The sequence below is a fragment of the Canis lupus genome, chromosome 10, assembly GCF_003254725.2.
Source record: "Canis lupus dingo isolate Sandy chromosome 10, ASM325472v2, whole genome shotgun sequence".
In the NCBI taxonomy this organism is placed as follows: domain Eukaryota; kingdom Metazoa; phylum Chordata; class Mammalia; order Carnivora; family Canidae; genus Canis; species Canis lupus.
In genome coordinates, this window is record NC_064252.1 from 19,080,996 (window position 1) to 19,098,865 (window position 17,870).

The following is a 17,870-nucleotide window of genomic DNA, read 5'->3' on the forward strand; positions in this document are numbered from 1 at the left end:
GGGGGTCTGGGAAGTCTCGGAGGACCAGGGTGCAAAGCCTGCAAGACAGCATGCCAAGGGCCAGATCGGACCCTCGGGAGACACCAGAGGCCAGCCTCCGGGTCTGCAGGGGCTCATGTGCTGCCTTGATGCCTGCTGGTTTCAAGGGACAGTTTCCCGGTCAGCTGAGACACACCTGGACAGGGTAGCAGCCTGGGGTCAGGGCCCCTGAGGGGACCTGCAGGTAGTGACGGTGCCAGCCTCCTTGCAGTGATTCCATCCACAGCCTGGGCCTTGGGGAGACACCTGCACAGCATCTCAGCAGGCAACCAGTGGTGGGGTGGCTGTGGATGCACAGCCACTAGGAGCCCCTTTGGGAAGGACTTTCTATGGGTCCCAGCTGAGATATCCCACCTGTGGCTCAGATAGCTGCAGCCCCCGGGGACGGGCACAGAGCAGCCCATGGAGACAAAAGCTACTGCCTGCAGGTTGCAGCTGGGATCGAGGAGACCATAACTGACCAAATTCAGATGTAGGGTGTTGTGTGGTGTGATGGTCTGTGGAGCAAAGTCCATGGGGTGAGGAGGCCCGAGAGAGGAGGCTGGAAGGAGTCCTCACGGTGTGGCCGTGGCAGGGAGGGGCTCTCTAATGGGTCATCCGAGTGGCTCTTTTTACCTTAATGTTTTGTTTATAAGCTGTTGTTGGGAAGCGAACATTGGGACCTTGATTGTCTGGATGGACAGAGTGACCTTAGCCTGAGGGCATCCCCAGGCCTGGATGGGACACAGTGCCTGGTGAGAAGCACCATTAAGAGCAGACCATCCCAGAGGACCACCAGGTCTTACAAAACCACAGCCCAGCTCTGATGGAGTGGGCCCGGCAGCCGCAGGCCTCAGGTGGAGCTCAAGGGAAGGCACTTGCTCTTAAGGTGTAAAGGGCGGTGGACAGGTGTCCCTCCCCTCCTGAGCAAGAGCGGGAGCAGCAAGGAAGAGCATGTGGAGACCCTGCAGGGGAGCTAGATCTGCAGCCAGGGACAGTTCTGCAGCTCCGCTCCATAGAGAACCTTAGCATGGGGCAGAATTATTTTATTTTATTTTTTAAGACTTTATTTACTTATTCATGGAGACACAGAGAGAGGGAGAGACACAGGCAGAGGGAGAAGCAGACTCCCTGCTGGAAGCCCGATGTGGGACTTGATCCCGGGATCCTGGGATCACGACTTGAGCCCAAGGCAGATGCTCAACAGCTGAGCCATCCGGGCGTCCTAAGCACGGGGTGCATTTCGTGATCATTTGGGAAAAGATTCCTAAGAACAATGAGAGCAAACAGGGAAGCTGCATCCAGGAGGGAAGGCCGAGGGCATGGCGAGGAACACAACACTCACAGAGACCCAGGAGATAAATCAGAAGTGACAAGGACGGGCGAGGCTGGCTTCCCTGGAATTACCGGCATAAGGCAGAGCTCCAGATCATCAGAGCAGCACGTGGGGAAGATGCAGGCAGGATAATGAGGCCATCGGTGCTAGCCACGGAAGACATCTGATGAACCGGGGGCCCTGGAACAGAGGCTGAGGCAAGCGCACCGGGCACTGGCATGGAACGCCAGGGAGATGAAGCCCCCCAGGGCTGAGTGAGTGGACAGCGTTATCCGAAAATCTGACACAGAAACAGCTCGAGATGAATCTCGATTAGGTTATTGGGCTTTAGAGACATGACAAGATAATTCTCTGGATGTGCCGGCAGGAACGGAACAGCGCTGTCACCTACCAGACACAAGTACCAGGCCCCAGCACGGTGGGTGAAGCGCAGAACCCAGGTCTCTGCCTTCAGGGAGTCAGACACTGGGATCTGCGTGCCTGTGGCATCTCCAGGGGACTCACTGTGACCTGAGCGTGTTATCATTTACATACAGAATTTTATATTTATGTTTTTCTTTGAAATAGAAATATGAGAGTCAGCTGTGCTCAAGCACGAATGAACACAGGGAACAGGTGACCAAGGACGGCTTCTTGAAAAAAATATATATAATCAGAAAAAAATACATAATTTGGGCAAATCAAAAGAAGGAAAATGAAGACACCCAATTCAACTCAGGGTCTACCAACCCAGGAGAACGGATGTCAGTTATTTGGACACAAAATGAACAGAGCTTTCAGAATTCCTGAAACAAGGGAAGCATTTTATTCCAGCCCAAGTCAGGATGGCTGTCTGGATACAGAGTCTTCGTGAAGAAGACTGCTCTGGGAAGGGGGCGTCTGGTGAAGGTCATGCACAGTTTTTACATAAAAAGTTACAGATTATTAGAAGGTTGCAGGCCTTTAAGTTTGTAGGATATGCAGGATTGCATGACTTTAATCTCATGGGAACCAAGGACATTGGTTCCTTCTTTATCTTGCATTCAGAATGCTCCTTTTCACATATTTTTGTTTAACGAAGCAGATGTACAACGTGGACTCGGGGCAGAAGGGGAGCCCGTGCACTGAAGTTTTGCTGATCCATTAACATTCAAGGATAGCCTCCCTGAGAGCCCAGGGGAGGGGCCCACAGACATGAATCAGTCATCCCCGGGGGAAGATGCATCGAGCGGAACTATTATACCCAGCTAAATTGTCTCCCTGTGTCCAATCCCTCCATGACCTCCCCAACACGGGAGCCCTGGAAGGAGACATGGATAAAACACCTGCTAGAGAGTCCAGTTGAATAACATGGTTCTGGAGACGGGGGTGGCAGGGTGGGGGTGGGAGTGGGCAGGAAGTGGGGGGAGGTCCAGGGACAGGAAGTGAACACACAGCCCTTTAAAAATTATCACGAAACAAAAACTACTGCATGAACTATTGTCTTGGAACAACATCGACCTCTGCAAGAATGAAAGGCAGGGTTGAAGAAACGTCAGGGGAGCTGGAGGTGAGGACAGGGTGGCCCCCTGTGAGGGGCCATGGGTACAGCATGAAGTGAAAATGTGCAAACGAAAATGTGCAGAGGGAAAAGGAACAAGGTCCACCTAAGGTTTCAATGTGCTTGTTTTCCTTCTTCTTGGAGGTAACAGGATAATAATGCCGGTGGTCAAGGAACAGCTAAGTTCAGCGGTTTCTTCAATCCCTCTTCTCTTCTCTCTTATCCTTTTAAGGGAAGTAAAGGAAAATCACGATCTTGCTGCCGATGCCATCAGGACCCTCATCTTGGGAGGTATGGTTATTTCCATCCCATAGCTGCCTGTCTGCTCGTCTCCGTCTCTGCATCTCCTGTCTCTCTATCAAGAGCCATCTGGAGTTTTTATCCCCGCCTGGTGTTTCTGGGTGAAAGGGTTTGCAGTGATTGGTTGCTTTCTTCTTCTTCTTTTTTTTTTTTTTTTAAGATTTCATTTATTTATTCATGAGAGACACACAGAGAGGCAGAGACACAGGCCGAGGGAGAAGCAGGCTCCCTGCAGGGAGCTCGATGTGGGACTTGATCCCAGGACCCCGGGATCATGACCTGAGTCGAAGGCAGACGCTCAACCACTGAGCCACCCAGGTGCCCCCGTGTGCTTTCTTCTTCATACGTTTGGAGTAGCTCTAGTTCTTTACCATAAGCGAATATTACATTTGCAAAACCTGTGTGGTCACTCGATGTAGAAACAGAGGAGCTGCATTTGCCCCTCCCTGCAGTGTGTCTGGGGCAGGGGGTCTGGGTGGTGGGCGCAGCACCTCAAGCCATCGCGGGACCTGCTGGGCACTCAGCACCTGCCTGATGAACTCTCGTCCGCCGTGTTCAGGATGTTGGGATGTGGGGTGAAAGTCTACAGTGGCCGAGTGCGTCCCCCATCTTCACCTCAGCAAATTATGGGGATGAAGGGCCCTGTGGTCCCCATCAGGTCCCCAACCCCTTGGGCTGCCTCCCCATGCCCCGTGCACTTGTGCACACTAGGGAGGAGGTGGGCTGAGAGGACCTCCGGGCAGGTGTGTGTGTGAAGCAGGGGGTGGGCGAAGGATGGACTGAGTGCCCGGGGCACCGCCGTGGTCCCCATCTTGGCACATTGCACACCCCCTGAAATGTGATGCTTACCTCCTGGCCACCGGCTGCCCACCTACATTGCCTCTGCCCTAGACAGCTGGCAGCAGAGGCCAGGAGCCACCGCCGTCCCTCCACGTGTCTGAGAGCCTGGTGCGCTGCCCTTGGCACCTCGCAGCACCCGTGTTCGCGTGCGGCCCTGGCAGGAACGACCAGCTTCAATCTGGCCGTGCCCGCCTGGTGCACGGCCCCCCACTCTCTGCCTCCAACCGGCCATCCTCGGGGGGGCCCGGCTCTTGCCACAAACCCTGCCTATCACAATTAAATTGCTTTCATTTCCCTTTATGAACTGAAGCATGTTTAAAGGACCTGAATTTCCACACGGTGCATCCAAAGGCCGCTTTTTTTTTTTTTTTTTTTTTTTTTTTTTTTAGGGGAGAGGGCTTTGCTCCCCCCCACCACTTCCAGGTTAACGAAAACATCAGGAATGAACAAGACAACTTGGGTGGTTTCCACTACTTTGAACGGCACAGGTTGCTTTCCGAAAAGGGGACATGGGAGCTTCCAGAGCTTTTGCTCCCAATAAAACTGCTGAAGCAAGGTCAAACATTCCCAGGAGGAGATAAAATGTTAATAAATGACGGCCATTGTCCCACATTTCTGAATTTATGCAGTACATCTCGACGGCATCGTTCTCCCCTTGGTTAAATTCAGTGAGTAATTTCTGACTGTATTCATTGCCGGAGGATATATTTCTTTAGAGTTAAATATCACTAGCTGTGCATTTTGATATGAGGAATGCAGGCTGCAATTTATAACCGACAAGACCGTCAGTGAATCTGGGCTGCGGAGAAGCGGGGCGCAGGAAATGTACGCCGGCTCCAGTGTTTATTTTAGAATTCATTTGTGAGGAAACATCATTTCAAATTCCACTGTCAAGTTCTCATCCGGGATTGCTCATTCCTCCAGCAGACACCCAGGGGCGGGCGGAGGCCGGCCGGGCCGACACCCGCCAGCTCCTGTGCTCGCCGGCGGCGCACTCCCTCCCGTGGGCCGAGGGGCCCGGGCCTGGATGGAGGGGCGGCCGCGGCGGCCGGGTGGGGTGGGCCCGATGGCCGCGAGCCCCTGGACGTGCACAGGTGAGGAGCGAGGTTGCGGGGTGGGGGGGCAGAGCCTTTGTGCTAGGGGGGCTTGGGGGGCTCAGGGGCTCCGGGGGCTCGGGGACCCTGCGCGCCGTCAGCTGCGGGGCTGGAGATCACGCTCCAGAAGGGGCCCGGGAAGCTACATGTATGGGAACGGGTCCTCTGGAAACACCCCTTCCCTCCTCCTCTTTCTTCCTCCTCCCCTCCCTCCCTCCTCCCCTCCTTCCCTCCTCTCCCCTCCTCCCCTCTCTCCTTCCTTCTCCTCCCTCCTCCTCTCTGTTTTCCCTCCTCTCTCTGTCACCTCCCTCCTCCTACCCCTTCCCCCTTGCCCCCTCCCTCCCTCCTCCCTGCACCCTCCCTCCTCCCTTCACCCTCCTCCTTTCCCCCTCCTCCCCCCTCTGCCTTTCTTCCTCCTTCTCTTCCCCCTCCTTCCAACTTTCTCCCCTACTCTTCCCTCCCTCCTCCCTCCCCTCCTCCCCTCCTCCCTCTCCCTCCTCTCCCTCCTCTCCCTCCTCCCCACCCCTGCTGCCCTCCCCTCTCCTCTCCCCTCCTCCTATCCCCTCCAACCTTCATCCTGGACTGAGGGTGGGGTCACTGGAGCCCCTGTTGTCTGGCACAGTCCTTGGGAACCCAGCACAACACGGCGAGTGGCCTTCCCTCTGTCCTTCATCCCTCCGCTGAGAGTCTGTTCGATGAGCCGGGGACCCTGGAGAAGCCTGCCCTCGTAGGAGGCCGCAGCCTGCAGGCCAGCGAGGAATCGAGTGGACCGTGCAACCCAGCCGGCCTGCTGGGACGCAGTGGCTATGGATCCACTCTGCCACCCACGAGCCATGTGACCCTGGGCAGGTGACCTAACCTCTCTGAGCTTTAGCACTCAATTGTGCGGAACGTGGTAATGATGTTCCCAACCTCAGGGGTCTGCCTGGGAGTCAAGCTGGCCGTCGGGATGGAGCAGGTGTCCTGCGAGCACCGGGTCCCACTCCTCTGTGCGTGGCTTACCAGCCCCAGATGGGCACGTGCCTACCCTTCATGGCTGCAGAGAGAAGCGGTCGGGGGAGGTCGGGGGCGCAGGTCACCACTGGCACTGATCCCATTGGTGTCTGTCCCCTGACTGTCAGGGACACTCCCAGCTGCTGCCCCCACTGGGCTTGTCCAGCCCAAGAGGTCATGATGCACCTGCTGCCTGCACCGGGGACACGCGTGGGGACCTCGCCCGGCACCTGGCACCTAGTTAACACTCGCGCTGTGGTGTCTGTTCCATTATCTAATGTTCCCTACAGCTGGGAGGAGCAGGTGGGACCCCAGCGATGCTGGACCGCGTGGTGAGCGATGACCGCCAGTCCCTCTGCGGGCGGCGCCGCGGGGCTGAGGGCAGGGTCTGTGGGCCGCCCGCCTTCCCAGCCCTGAGATGCCATATGGCTCCCCGCACGCCCCAATGTGTACTCTGTGAAAATAGCACAATTCTGAAGCCTCCTGACAAATTTTATGGGTTTTTCTCTTGTGCTAATTTATGGAAAAACAGTTCCTAACCGTGTATCCACAAAAGGGCTGCCTGCGCCGTGGCTGCAGAAATCCACCAGCAGGACGGTCTCTCAGTTTCTCGAGAATGATCGTCCGTTTAACGCGGACACCCCGGGAGGAGGGTGTCGCTCTATGAACACGCGTCTGGGGGTCCCTCTGTTTCCACGGGGACCGGGAAGCTCTCAGAACTGGGGGGCAGAGACCGTGTGCTGCTCTGGTGAGGGGTGTGCGGCTCCGACTCCCTTTAGGCTGCGGCCTGGCCGTGGCCTGTGTCTGTGACCTGTCCCCACTCGCCTCCATCCGGCGGCCCTGCTGGGCACAGGGAGACACTGAGAGATACGGGGAGACACGGGGAGGACACAGGCAAACACAGAGACACACAGGGAGACATGGGGAGGACATGGAGAGACACAGAGAGACACGAGGAGACACTAAGAGATATGGGGAGACACAGGGAGACATGGGGAGGACATGGGGAGGACACGGAGAGACAGAGACACAGGGAGACACTGAGAGACACAGGGAGACACGGGGAGACACAGAGAGACACAGGGGGACACTGAGAGATACGGGGAGGACACGGGGAGACACGGGGAGACACAGGGAGGACACCGGGAGGCCATGGGGAGGACACAGAGAGACACAGAGAGACACAGGGAGACACTGAGAGACACGGGGAGGACACAGAGAGACAGAGAGATACGGGGAGGACACAGGGAGACACGGAGAGGAACGGGGGTGGCTGTAGGCTCTGAATGCCATCGCGGGTGCTCGAGGAGGATGCAGACGAGGTGTCAGGGAGGGAGCTGGCCTCTCCGTGGGCTTGGCCGGGTGACCGGGGAGGGTTCCAGGCACGTGCCTCATGCTGGGCTCCTGGCAGCAGCTGTGGGGCGCTGGCCCCGATTCTGTGTGGCCCCGAGGTAGGTGGTCGGCAGGTTCCTAGGGAAGGACCCCCCGGGGCTCACGCCCTTGCCGCTCGCCCTTTGCCGCACCTGCGCTGGCCCCGGCGCCACCTCCTGACCCACGACACAGCATCGGGACCGGCCACTCAGGAGGGCGCCAGGACTCCGAGGCCCTGGGCGGTGCTCGCCCAGATCTGCCCGCAGGTGCTTTCTGGACTCGGACACCTGTCCCTCCTCCCGGGCCTGCGGCCGCCCCCCGTGTCTGCTCGGCCGGGCGGGGGCAGGGTCTCCTCCAGGGCGACCGTGAGGGCTGCACGCGCGGGGCCCTCCTCGGGGCGGAGCCGGGGGCCTGTGTGTGGGGCCTGTGGGGCGGGAGCCCGAAGCCGGCCGGACCCGGTGCGGACCAGGGAGGTGCGCTCATGGGGACGCAGCACCGTTGTCTCCCGTCGGGGTCAGGAGGGCTTCAGCGCTGTCCCCGTCTGCCTCCCAGGCACTTGTCCCTCTGCCACGCCTGCGGCCGGGTGGCTGTGCCACGACTTCCCACTCCCGTGTCCCACGTCCGCAGGTCGGGCCAGGGGGCCCCGGGAGCTCGCGTCCCGGCCTCTGCTTTCTCGAACCCCCGCCCGCCCCTGCTCTGCCGTGGAGTCATGCACACGAGAGCCTCGGGCCAAGAGCCAGCACCTTCCTGCCGAGGAACTGTGCTTCGTGAGGAGGAACCGCGGTCCCCGACGTCTCTGCGTCCCCGTCTGCCACGTGAGCCCCTCACCGTCCAGCCCCTGCGTCACAGACTTCCGGCTTACCCGCTATCCGTGCAGTGCACGCCCGGGGCACACGCAGCACCTGCGCCCTGCCCTGGGTCTGCTGGAGCCCGAGGAGCAGCCTGCAGAACCTTCTGGCCTGGGGTGTAGGAAATGTCCAGTCTCCATGGCCGATAAGCTGCCGGGCAACACTGTGTGGCTTTAACACGGGGTCGCCGTCGCTAGTCTTGCAGTTCGGGTCCCTGTTTGTGAAAATAAACGCAAATAGTTAGAACCAGGGACGCTGGCCCTGCACCCTCACCGGCCTCGCCCGGCCCCGCAGCCTGAGCGGGGGTGGTCTTCAGCCCTCCCATCGTGCTGACGTACACGGGCATGCCTCCGCCACTCCCCAGGTCCCCTACGTCAGCGCCAATCGTATCATGCCATCCACGTGTGTCTCTGACCGCTTGTGACTTCGCTGACACCCTGTGTGCAAGCCCCGATGGTGCTCCGTCCCCTCTGTGGACCTGTGCTCCCCAGCTCAGCGAGTCCTGGGCAGCAGTGCACGCGCCCCGCTCTGAGGCCGCAGGTGCTGGGTGCGGCGGTGACGGCAGGAGCCCTGCTGGCTTCCCCGGGTGAGTCCACGCTGGGACACTTCAGGGGCTTCAGCCTCCAGAAGTCCCTTCCTGGATTCCGGGGGGACAGGGGGTGGCGCGTGGGCTCCTGAGGGCTCTGGACATCAGGCCTATCCTGACGGGGTCGGGCAGGGCATGGAGGACGTGAGGCAGCTGGGGCTGTGCCCACTCACCTCCCATCTGCACCGTGTCCAGCCCACTACAACTGTCCCCTCTGTGACATCGAGCTAAGTCCTACGGTGCTCCGACCCCTTCCTTGCTGGCGGGCAGCCCTCCCCGCCTCGGGTCTCCGTACTCACTAGCTCTGTGGCTTCGCACGGGTGCCAAATGCTTAGCCAGCGGGGCTGGGGACACTCGTGGCCTGCTTTGTGCCCAAAGCCGGTGCAGACAAGCACCCAGCGAGTGCTCCTGGGCTGAGCGGAGGGGTCAGGCCGGGGTAGCCTCAGGCCGGCCCATGGAGGGGCCTTCGTGATACGGGGCGGTGTCTCGCTTCTCACGCACATCCGTGGATGACCACCACCAGCTCCTCAAAGGAAGGGCCCTGTCTTGCACATTTAAAAATAGTCCACGGTGTCTTTCTCCGAGGCTGGCACCTACGAAGGGCGCCGAATCTTTCGTGACTCAGTGTCAGAAAATTGCATCCGAAGGCATAGGGCACTGAAAACACTTGCCCAGCAGCCCCTTGGGCACAGGCCCCCCGGGCCGGCCAGCAGCTCGCGGCCAGAGGACGCCTCTGCCCTCCCGGGGCCCTGGCTCTCCGACTGGAGAGGCTGTCGGGGTCCCGTCTGTGCATCTGTGGAGCCGCGGGAGGGACATGCCGGGTGGACTTGGGTGACCCCCATGAGGGAGTCCCAGGCTCTGCACCTGGAGAGCCCCCCCCCCAACCCTCCAGGAGCTTGATTAGAACAATGTCTGGGGAAGACAATCTTTTTTGGCTTCAACTAACAAAGAGATTCAGAGCCTGAGCCAGCGAGCCAGCCGCTTGCCTGTCTTCCCCAGGCTGCCGAGCAGCGCCGGGCGGGCGGCGTGTTCCAGAAAGGTGTTGCAGGAACTGGCGCGTCCTCCGGCTGGTCTCAGCTGCAATCCGCTCTACGCGGGGATGAAGTGGTTCCAAGTGGATTTGTCTCAAGAGGAAGGATGTTCTCAGCAGGCGCCTGCACCCCCTGCCCGCCCGCCCGCCCGCCCGGCCGGCCACCAGCTCCGGGGCACTTCACTTCCATTTAAGTGGTATTTTTCCCTCCAAAAGCATTACATGCACACTATAGAAAACAGAGAAGAGTGAAAAGAAAATAATCCTAATCCAGTCACTCAAGCAAAAGCTATTACTACCTTTTTCTTTTTTTTTCCAGGTTTCTTTTTTTGTTCTTTCTTTCTTTCTTTCTTTCTTTCTTTCTTTCTTTCTTTCTTTCTTTCTTTCTTTCTTTCTTTCTTTCTTCTTTCTTTTCTTTTTTCTTCTTCCCCCCCCCTTTTTTTTTCTGTTTCCTTCTGGACCTTTCCTTTGTCTCCAAACTCTAAACTGGAAGAGCTGATGGGGCCGCGGGCCAGGCCCTATTCTGAGTGCCCCACAGACCGTGTCCCCTGCTCCCTCCAGCAGCTGTGGAACCCCCACCACGTGGAGTCCTACTGGGGGAGAGCTGCCCAGCGATCCAGCACCCTGGAGTCGGGCTGAGCAGGAACAGGAGCCCGGGGTCCCTACTGCGCAGACGGAGCCTTGGTCACTGCCTGGCCCAGCGCTTTCCCACAACAGAAGGGCGGCCACACACGAAGTGTGTCTTTGGGCTCAACTCTTTGTGAACGTGTTTATGACCTGGGTGCCCCGTCCCCCCATGGCTGGGTATTCCGGGTCTTTCCAAACGCTCTCAGTGGTCAGCAAGGTGGCGGGGAACACTTTATTTCTTGGTGGCATTTCAGGTTAGGACAGACCAGGGGACTTCCTCCATCACGTGATGACAGTCGGACGGAGCGGCTGGTTTGCCTTGATGGCATCTGCACCCGCGGGGTCACAGGAGTGGCAGGTGTCTCTCCCCCTGCTCCGCACACAAATCTCCGATGGCGGCCTTGTCCCTGTCAATGCAGCTGCTAAATTATGGAGCCAGGATTTGGACACAGGTCCAGCTGGCTGCAAACCCTACACCCCTCCCTGCAGACAGGGGTGCCTCCCACCTCATTCATTCACTCACTCATCATTCATTCCTTCTTTGTCCAGGTGCTGAGCTGGGCGTGGAGTCAACACGAGTGTGCAAGATGAGCAAAGCCCCCTGCAAGCAGGAGCTTATGTTCACGTGCGTGGTGTGCTGTGTGCACCATATGTGCTGTGGTGTGTGTGTGGGTGTGTGCGTCTAACCACAGACAACAAGCTAGTAAATAAGTGCACAAGCAAGATCAGCCCTAAGTGCGGTGTCTGCAGAGGGAGCACCAACGCCGGGCCGTGGGGTGGGGGGCTCCAGGAGGGGAATGTGGGGGCGACACCGGGTGCCCAGGACGATCCCTCCCAGTGGGTGTCGTGTAAGCTGGAGATGCTTTGTCCTCAGGAGCGTGCAAACGGTGTGGAGGCTCTCAAAGCTGCCGGCTGCACGTCCAGGGCTGGGGACTGGGAACAGGTACCAGCAGGTGCACAGGGATGATGGGGACCAGACTTGGTGGCTCCGCTGATGCTGCCTGAGCAGAGCAGATCACAGAAGGCCCCGTCTAGGTCCTGCTGGGGCCCCGGGCATTCCTGGGGAGCCCGTCCCGGCTGGGGTGCTGAAGCCACAGCTGACACCTGGGGTGACCACCAGAGCCAGGCCCACGCTCAGCTACGCCAGCGACGGAGACCGCTGTTTGAGGGCAGATGTGCTCCCCGTGTCCCAGGCCGCTGCTCCAACAAGGGCCCCGGGGTCTGCTGGAGGCCCCATCTGCCAGATGGCAGCAACACCATGCCAGGTGGGCTGTCCCCTGCTCCATCAGCCGGGGAGGCGGGGAAATGGAGGCTGAAGGTTGGAGCGCGATGTGCTGTTGCATTGACCAGGTCCAGGGGAGGGTCGCGTCTACACTCGTGAGAGACACTGGTCTGTAGCTTTCCTTTCTCATACTGTCTGGCTGGTGTTGATATCAAGGTCACGCGGACCTCATGGAATGGGTTGGAAATATTTCCTCTGCTTCTAATTTCTGGTAGGGATGTGAAGAATTGGCAATTTTTTTTAAAGATTTTATTTATTCATGAGAGACACAGAGAGAGAGAGGCAGAGACACAGGCAGAGGGAGAAGCAGGCTCCATGCAGGGAGCCCAACGCGGGACTCGATCCCAGGACCCCAGGATCACGCCCTGAGCCGAAGGCAGACACTCAACCTCTGAGCCACCCAGGGGCCCCAGTATAATTTCTTTCTTAAATGTTTGACAGAATTTACCAGTGAAACAATTGGACTGGTGCTGTGTTTTTTGTTTCCTGCTTTTTTTTTTTTTTGTAACATGAATTAACTATTTATTCAATTTTCTCAATAGATATAAACCATTCAGATGATCTATTTCTCCTTATGGATGTTTTGGTAGTTTGTGTCTGTCGAGGAATTAATTGGTCTATTGAATTTAAGTTATCAAATTTGTGGGCATAAACTTGTTCGTAGGATTCTTTTATTTTCTTTTTAACATCCATGAGATCAGGGATGATGGATCCTCTTTTGTTTCTGATATTAATAATTGATGTCCTCTCCTTTATTTTCTTGGTTAGACTAGCTAAGGGTTTTCAATTTTATTGATTTTTTTAAAAGAATCTATTTTTGGTTTCATTGATTTTTCTCTGCTGATTTCTACTCTTTGACTTAATTGATCTGCTCTAATTTTTATTATTTTTTTCCTGTTTGAGTTTTAATTACTCTGCTCTCTCCAGTTTCCTAAGGTTGAAAGTAACTTGCTGAATTTAGATTTTTTTCTTTTGTAATATATACACTAATAGCTATAAATTTCCCTCAAAGCACTTTATTCACTGTGTAACGCAGATTCTGATTGTACATTTTTATTAAATAAACTTTTAAAATCTTAGGGCAGTTTTAGTTTTACAGGAAAATCACAGATACAAAGAGGACCCATATATCCCACATCCCAATTCCTTTATTTTTAACCATATACATTAATGTGGTCCATTTATTACTACTAACTAACCCATGTTGATACAGTATTGTTACCTAAAATCTGTACTTTACTCAGATTTTCTCTGTTGTTAACCAATGTCCTAGGATCCCACATTATATTTAGCTCCTGTTGGATGTGGTGGTTTTTCAGACATTTCTTGTTTTCAATGACCTTGGCAGTTTTGAAGAATACTAATCAGGTCTTTTACGGGATGTCCTTTAATTTGTTGTATTTTAATTTTCATTTAGTTGGCTTTAACTTTTCTGGAGTCTTTTTCTTTAACCCATGTGTTATTTAAAAGTGTGTTATTCCATCTCAAAGTCATTTGGGATTTTCCAGCTACTTTTCTGCATTTTATTTTTAACTTTGTTGTGGTCTGGGAACATACTCTGTCTGATTTCTATTTTAAAAAATTTGTTAAGCTGTGTTTTATGGGCCAAAATGTGGTCTGTCTTGCTGAGTCTCAGGAAAACTTGAGAAGAATATGCATTGAACTATTGTTGGATGAAATATTCTATGAATGTCAATTAAATCAAGTTGATCAGTGGTGCTTCTCAGTTCAACTATGTCCCCACTAATATGCTGGGTCAGAAGAGTGTTGGAGTCTCCAACAGTCATAGTGGATTTGTCTATTTATCCTTGTGATTCTATCAGATTTTGCTTTGTGTATTTTGATGTTCTGTTGGTAGGTGCATACATGTTTAGGAATGTTATATGTTTGTGGAGAATTGACCCCTTTACCTTGTTCTGAAGTTGGATGCATCTAAAATTTTGTAGTTATTCCAACTTTATTTTTATTATTGTTAGTTTGATATAGCTTTCTTTATCCCTTTACTTCTAGCCTCTCTGTGTCTTTATATTTAAAGTGGGTTTCTAGGAGACTGCTTATAGTTAGATCTCCCTCTTTTTTCTTATTTACTATGACATTCTGGTTTTGGTATATTTGGACCATTCCCATTAAGAGTGATTATTGGTGTAGTCGGATTAGTTTCTACCATGTTTGTAATTATTTTCTATTTATTGCATTTGTTTTTCATTTCTTTTCTCTTTTTTCTTCTGCCTATTATGGTTTTAATTGGGCATTTTATATGATTGAATTTCCTCTCATTTCTTAGTAAATGATTATACTCTTTAGTGGTTGTCCTGGAGTTTCTAATATAAAGTTGAATATTTGGGGTCCATCTCCAGTAATACTATACTGCTTTACATACATTGTGCTTATGGTATCACTTTCTCCTTCCCATCACTATGGCACTGCTGTCATTTATTTTAACTCTCCATATGCTATTATCACTCAATATATTGTTATTATTTCAAGAAATTGATTATCTTTTAGATCCATTAAGAATAAAAAAAGACTTTTACCTTCATTTTTTTCTTCTCTGTTACTCTTCCTCTTTAAATGTAGATCCAAGTTTTTGACCTATGTCATTTACCTTCTCCTTGAAATACATTTTTAAACCTTTCTTGCAGAGCAGGTTTGTAGGTGATGAATTCTCTCTGTTTTGTTTGTCTGAGAAAGTAAATGAAATGCCATAAGACTAATAACAACCACCACAATAATAACAGATTTATATTTTACAGCCCTTTATAGCTTATAGAAGCCTTTCATTGACCTCTTTTTCTCCACAGACCTAATTGTTTTATCCTTGGTACCCCCCATCTCCTACATTTCCTGTTTTACATCCATCCACACTCCATAATTGCTGACTTATGTTGCTGTCTCTTCCACCAGACAGTGAGTCGTTAAAGGCGGTGGCTGTGTCTGCTTAATTGTTTCATCTTCATAAACCTGACAGTCTCTCAGTATACACATTTTTAATTAATAGACTTAATTTTTAGAGTTTTAGATTTACAGAAAAATTGAACAGATAGCACATAGAGCTCCCATATGGCTCCATCTCCATACACTTTCCTCTATTATTAACATCTTGCATTAGTGTGGTACATTTGTTACAATTAATGAACCAATATTGATATATTATTATTAACTAAAGTCCATAGTTTACACTTTGGTTCACTCTTTGTGTTGTAAAGTTCTCTGAGTTTTAACAAATGCATAATGTCATCACCCACCATTACACTTTTCTTCAGAATACTTCCTCCACTCTGCAAATCACCTGTGCTTCACCTACACATCTCTCCCTACTGCCTCCATAGCTTTGCCTTTCTTATAATGCCACATCATTGAAATAATATATTATGGGACCTTTTCAGAGAGGCTATGTTCACTTAGCAATGTCCATTTAGGGTTCTTCAGTGTCTTTTCATGGCTTGATCACTCATTTGTTTTAAATTGCTGAATAGCATTACGATATACAGCTGTATTACAGTTTTTTTATCCCTTCATCTACTGAAGAAAATCTTAGTTTCTTCTGTTTTTTTTTTTGGGGGGGGGGACTGGAAACTGAATAAGATCACATCAAACATTTATTAGATTTTGTTGTTGTTGTCATTGTTGTTATTATAGACATGTTTTCCAATCAGTTGGGTAAATACCTAAAAGCACAATTACTGATCTCTTGGTAAGAGTATGTTTGGTTTTGTAAGAAACTGCCCAACTGCCAACGGAGGCTGTACTATTCTGCATTCCCACACCATCCATGAATAAGAGTTCTTGTTGCTTCACATCCTCACCAGAATGTCAGTGTCCTGGAATTTTGCCATTCTAATAGGTGTCTGGTGGTATCTTGTTGATTTAGTTAGCAATTTTCTGACATACAATGTTGAATATATTTTAAAATGCTCATTTGCTATCTGTAAATCTTCTTTGGTGGGATTTCTGTTCAGATCTTTTCTTCATTTTTAAAAACTTGGTTGGTTGTTTTCTTACTGTTGTTTTAATAAGTTTGAGAAACTTAGTGTTAACAACTTCTTTGTGTATTTTAGATATGAGTACTTTATGACATATGTAGTTTGCAACAACTATCTCTCAGTCTGTGGCTTGTCCTCATTCTCTTAACAGTATCTTTGGCAGAGTAGAAAATGTTAATTTCAGTGAAATCCAACCTGTCAATTTTTTCATGGATAATGCTTTTGATGTAGTATCTAAATAGTCATCTCTAAACCCTGTAACCTAGATTTTCTCCTATGTTATCTTTTAGAAATTTTGTAGTTTGGAACGCCTGGGTGGCTCAGTAGTTGAGTGTCTGCCTTTTGCTCAGGACATGGTCCTGGAGTCCCGGGATCAAGTCTCACATTGGGTTCCCTGCATGGAGCCTGTTTCTCCCTCTGTCTCTGTCTCTGTCTCTGTCTCTATCTCTGTCTCTGCCTCCTCTGTCTCTCTCTGTCTCTCATGAATAAATAACATCTTTAAAAAAAACAAAATTGTAGTTTTGTATTTTAAAATTAGGTTCATGATCCATTTTGAGTTAGGTGTGTGTGTGTGTGAAGTAGATTTGTGTCTAAATTTATTTTTCTTGTGTATAGATGTGCAAATGTTCAACATTATTTCTTGAAAAGACTATTCTCCTTTAAATTGCCTTTGCTCATTTGAAAAGATCAATTGCTTATATTTGTGTAGTTCTGTTCTGGGCTTTATATTCTGTTCTATTGATTTTTTTGAGAGAGAGAGAGAGAGAGAGAGAAAAGGCAGTAGGGAGAGGCAGAGACAGAGGGAGAGAGAGAATCCCAAGCAGGCTTTATACCCAGCATAGAGCCCAACTTGGGACTTGATCCCATGATCCCAAGATCATTATCTGAAGCAAAATGAAGAGTCAGAGACTCAGCCAACTGAGCCATCTAGGTGCTCTAATCTATTTTTTTTTATTCTTTTCTTTCTAATACAGTATTTTCTTGATTACTGAAGCTTTATAATAAATCTTGAAGTCAAGTATTATCAGTCCTCTGACTTTGTTTTTCTTCATATTAGGTTGGTTATTATGGATCTTTGCTTTTTCAGATAAAATTTAGAATCGATTTTCCATATCCACAAACTAACACGGTAGAATTTTGTGGTTGCCTTGGCTTTATAGATCCAGTTGAAAGGAATTGACATATTAACAATCCATGAAGATGAAAAGGTCTCCATTTATTTTGGTCTTCTTTGATTCTTCTCATCAATTTTGTTAGTTTCCTCATGTATATCTTGTATAGATATAGTTAGATTTATATGTAAGTATTTACTTTTTTTTGCTAACGTAAGTGATATTGTGTTTCTAATTTCAAATTCTAATTGTTCGTTGCTCATAAAAGCAATTGACTTTTATATACTGACCCTGTATCCTGCAACCTTGCTTTATAACTTATTACTTCTAAGGTGGTGTGTGTGTGTGTGTGTGTGTGTGTGTGTGTGTGTGTGTGTATTTTTTAGGATTTTCTGCAAGACAATTATGTCATCTGTAAACAAGAACCACTTTATTTCTTCTTTCCCTATCTGTATCTGTATAGCTTTTTTTTTTCTTGTCTTATTGCATTAGCTAGGACATCTAGGATGATTTGAATAGAAGTGGTGATAGACTACATCTGATAAATAGTAGTGGGCAGAGTTGCTCATGAGTTCCTTTATTATCTTTTTAATGTCTATGGAATCAGTGATGATCATGCTTTGATTTCTGATCAGTAATTTGTGTCTATACTTAGTTCTTGCTTAGTGCAGCTAGAAGTTTATCACATTTATTGATCTTTTTGAAGAACCAGCTTTTAGTTTCATTGATCTCAATTGATTGCCAATTTTTGTTTCTGCTCCAATTTTTATTATTTATTTTATTCTACTTACTTTAATTTGCTCTTCTTTTAAGAGTTTCTTAAGGTAGAATATTGATTTTCTGTCTTTCTTCTTTTCTGATAGATGCACTCAATGCTATAAATTTCCCTCTAAGCCTTGTTCTTGATGCATCTCACAAATTTTGATAGATT

The 17,870-nt window shown here is 50.7% G+C and overlaps 1 protein-coding gene and 1 long non-coding RNA gene across 7 annotated transcripts in view; one reads left to right on the forward strand and one right to left on the reverse strand.

The window, feature by feature from the left end:
• The window catches only part of LOC118350071 (uncharacterized), a 35,303-nt gene that overhangs the window by 8,900 nt on the left and 8,533 nt on the right, over window positions 1-17,870 (forward strand). For 2 of the 6 annotated variants that reach the window (XM_049115228.1, XM_049115232.1), the window contains exons 2-5: window positions 3,106-3,164; window positions 4,403-5,107; window positions 5,730-8,905; window positions 9,905-11,827. In XM_049115228.1, coding sequence (XP_048971185.1) covers window positions 7,387-8,496 — 1,110 coding nt within the window. In that variant the 5' untranslated portion in view covers window positions 3,106-3,164; window positions 4,403-5,107; window positions 5,730-7,386 and the 3' untranslated portion in view covers window positions 8,497-8,905; window positions 9,905-11,827. Of the gene's footprint in view, window positions 1-3,105; window positions 3,165-4,402; window positions 5,108-5,646; window positions 8,906-9,904; window positions 11,828-17,870 lie in introns of those variants that run through there. The other 4 variants (XM_049115229.1, XR_004803218.2, XM_049115230.1 and 1 more) reach the window with 4 other exon arrangements.
• LOC118350070 (uncharacterized) lies at window positions 1,088-6,500 on the reverse strand. The gene is made up of 3 exons (XR_004803217.2): window positions 5,678-6,500; window positions 4,023-4,167; window positions 1,088-3,097 (listed from the first exon to the last, which is right to left on the reverse strand). It is a non-coding gene; the product is annotated as an uncharacterized LOC118350070 (long non-coding RNA).